The following is a 3,578-nucleotide window of genomic DNA, read 5'->3' as shown; positions in this document are numbered from 1 at the left end:
ATTTTCTCGGTCGTGGGTCTCTCGGAGACCATTCAAGTTCAAAGTGCATCTGTGGAGAACCCTAGCTGGTTCATTGCCTACCTCTTCTATGCTCCATCGAAAAGGATATGGTACGAGTAATTGCTTTCGATGTGGTAAACCTTACTGAGACAATAAGGCGCTTGTTTTGGGAGGGTAAAGAAGTTATAGACCGATGGGCTTGGGCTACATACTGGTGGAATGCATCACGAAGTGCACTAAATTCACCTTGACCTTTGGATTATTCTCTACTACAAATAAGTCCAAGGTATTTGGTTTGTATGTCTTCGTCTACGGACTGGTATATATGGTCAATGTGGTATGTGAGAAATGTGGGGATCTTTGACGGTCGGCGCCTGTGCATCGACGAGTAGCCGTGAGGTGAGGCATGCAAAGTAGGACCTAGCGGAGAGTTAGATCTCATAGTGGAATGATCTATGTGTGGTGGCCGTGCAAGCTGGGCCGGAGCAAGGATGTTGAATCCTTCCAAGTTCCGGAACCTTTGCGAACAATGATGCAAAGAGGACCTTTAAAATCGAGAGAGGAGAGCTATATTCATGTAGCACATACAAAATAATCTTTGACAAGTCTTTGATTTGATAACATCTAGTTGTTTGTTCCTAAAATATCATATAAGGTGAGTGAGTTACAATATTGTGTCAAAAAGTGTTATAAATGCGAAGGGAAGCTCTGACATTGTGAATATTGAGCTGGAGGAGATTGCTAGCGGCCAGCCGGAGCTGAATATGCAGGAGAAAGGTGTCGTAGGTACTTGATGTGGTGGGGGGAACGCAGCCTCTTTTAGTTTTAGAAGAGCCATGAAGTAAACAACATGACACCGGCACAAGCACAATGGGCAAGGAAGGCATCACATGATGATGATTCCTGATCAATTGCCAGGCAATACTATATCAGATAAGAAAAGCTGTATTTTGAGAATGCAATATGTACCTTATATGCCATGCGTTTTTTATCAAAGAGATCTAATTTGAAAGTGTATTAGACAAACATTTTCACCAATACGCTGACTACTAACACAAAATGCTTGCAAGCTGCACTCGAAGCAGTAATTAATTGACAGAGAAACACATCGGAAAGTCAGATTGAATGTACACGGATTTTATACCAGTTTTGGATCTTTCAATGATCCTGCAGCATCAAAGCCCTACGAGTAGTCCAAAATTATCTGAGACGAGATGTCTTCAGTTGCGCAGTTACAAGTAGTACGTTTAACAGCCGGTATTCGTAGTACCGCTGCACCAAATGTTAAAAGCTTCAATGTATTGTTTCTCTCACCTTCTGTAGAATGCACCAGTTCAAAAATATCAGCCCTATCTGATTAGCTCCTGCTTCAGTTAATGCTAGCAGATGCAAGGAGGAGGTGCTCCATAGGTATAATTTCTGGTGGTGGGTATGTGGCCTGCTGGCCTTTTTTGATGAGCCTCCACGACTCGCCAATGCTGCTGATGGCATGCAGCTGATGGCACTTGAACTCGTTGTCGCTTTACCCTTGTAAACCTGGGAAACTCATCGTCCACCTCATCGTCGTTTGCAATGCTACTACTGTTTCCCGGCATACATGAGATAGAGATATTCTGCCCCACTGCTACTGCTGGTGTGACGCTGCCGAGAGGCATGGCATTCATGGTGGAAGTTGGAGATCCTACTGCTGGCCGCGCCGCGCATGTATGAATATGGTTTGTAGTGCTGGAGACTACAGCTGGCTCTTTCTTTACCATGGGTTGCGCAACTTGAGCCGATGCAGGTCGATGCCCAGATGTCCTCCTCGCGGTGTGCACACCTGCATTTCGCATACTAGTGCTCTTCTCAACAATATTGTGGTTTAGGGTACCAGGAATTACAGGTTCTTTCTTCAATGCCTTGGGCTGCACAGCTACGTCAGCTGCTTGAGCTGATACAGAACAGCCAGCAGGAGTGTGAATTTTGCTGCCAGTGTTTGGAGTAGGGCTCTTCTCGACGACATGGCTCAGGGTCTTCTGGCCACAGTTCGAGACGTTGAGGACAACCCAGGGATGATGCAAGACTTGCTGGAGGGTGATGCGATGTTGGGGGTCCTTGCAAAGCATGCCTCTGAGGAGGTCCTGAGCTGAGGCAGCAAGGTCGATGGACCCATCCAGAGAGAGCTTGTTGGAGAGGATGGCAGCATGGATGTCTTTGTCGGAGGCATCGTGAGCAAGGTGCTGGATGAAGGGCATGGTGTCAGTGAGCATGAGGTAGAGGAGGACCCCGAGGCTCCAGATATCTATGCGATGGTCGTAGCGTCCTTGGATGAGCTCCGGCGCACGGAAGGTCGAGGTTCCAACATGGGGGTCATCAAGCCTCTGCCAGGGATGCTCCACCCTCGCAGCATGCCCAAAGTCTGCCAGCAACACCTCATGTAGCTCTAATGAATATAGTCCTGGTGCACCTGCAGCAGCTAGTTTAGTACTAATTATAGAATTACTCTGCAAACTAGAATTCATGTATTCTTGTGCACTTATACTCTGCATTTGCATTTTGGTGGCCTCATACCTGCGAAAAAGCACATTCCCAGGCTTAATGTCACGGTGGACGACGCCCCGAGCATGGCACGAGATGAGGGCTCGGGCCAGGCTCGCCACAACGTGGGCAGCCTCCCTTTCATGGAGGATCGGGCATGCATCGAGTCTATCGAGGAGGTCACCCGCGTCGCAGAAGGGGGTAAATAAATGGACGCACCCGTCATCGCCCTCGACCTTTGTGATGAGGGGCAGGATGCCAGGCAAGCCACGAAGGTGGTGAAGAAGCTCTGCCTCCCGCAGCAAGTTTGCGTTCTCAACGGCTTCCTTGGGCCTCATCTTTATAAGCTTCCTCTTTTCAGACTTCTTCGGCAAAGTCGATGATGATGACGACGATGCGAGGAGGACCTTGTGCTGACGCTCACGATGGGAGGCCAACACCTTGCAAGCGAAGCGATTGCCAGACGCAGGGTCGCGGCAGAGTAAAACCAAACCCTGCCCTCCCCAACCGAGCTGCTTCACGGTCTCCAGCCCTAAGTCCTGCTTCACCATCTCGCAGCAGGCCCGCCCTTCTGGATCACCAGATGTGCCCATGGCAAGTACGAGCTTGGAACGCATTGTTATACAGGCTAGCTTGGCGTCTGCTAGGCTCTGCTTCCTGCTTCGTCGAATATGGGAGTAGTCCTTTTCTGTTTGTTGAGGAAATGAAGAAATGCCCGAGAATGTGTAGCCGGTAAACATAACGGCTATTAAATTAAAGCACGCGAAAAGCGATGAAAGAGCAAAATACCCCTCGGAAATTCCTAAAATAGCCCTCAAATTTCCAAAATTTCTCAAAGATGGAAAAAATTGTAGCCCACACAAGAAGATTGATTGTCTATCAATACAAGATGCTAAAACTAGAAGTTGAGTTGGTATGTAGGCTTTGGAGATGAATTGCGAGGTAATTTGTTGCAAATTACCTGCTAAGCACTCAAATACGGATTTAAATTGTCAAAAAGGAATAGAGATTAGAAAATCTTGAACAATCCACCCAAAGGGAATTTTTGAAATCTGAGGGGT

The 3,578-nt window shown here is 47.7% G+C and overlaps 1 protein-coding gene across 1 annotated transcript; it reads right to left on the bottom strand.

Annotated features, from left to right (window-relative positions):
- Nucleotides 1-1,066: 1,066 nt before the first annotated feature.
- On the bottom strand, nucleotides 1,067-3,220 carry LOC147436648 (uncharacterized). Its single transcript, XM_086488204.1, has one exon. The coding sequence runs from the start codon at nucleotides 3,132-3,134 to the stop codon at nucleotides 1,380-1,382; it is 1,755 nt and encodes a 584-aa protein (XP_086344330.1). The 5' UTR covers nucleotides 3,135-3,220; the 3' UTR covers nucleotides 1,067-1,379.
- Nucleotides 3,221-3,578: the final 358 nt, after the last annotated feature.

This window comes from Adiantum capillus-veneris, chromosome 18, assembly GCF_014529385.1.
Source record: "Adiantum capillus-veneris isolate H3 chromosome 18, ASM1452938v2, whole genome shotgun sequence".
NCBI lineage: Eukaryota > Viridiplantae > Streptophyta > Polypodiopsida > Polypodiales > Pteridaceae > Adiantum > Adiantum capillus-veneris.
The sequence above is the reverse complement of the archived record's forward strand: the minus strand, read 5'-3'. Positions and strand labels throughout refer to the sequence as shown.

Excerpts from the sequence above, each read along its gene's own strand:
- LOC147436648 (XM_086488204.1), bottom strand. The coding sequence starts at position 3,134 with ATGCGTTCCAAGCTCGTACTTGCCATGGGCACATCTGGTGATCCAGAA.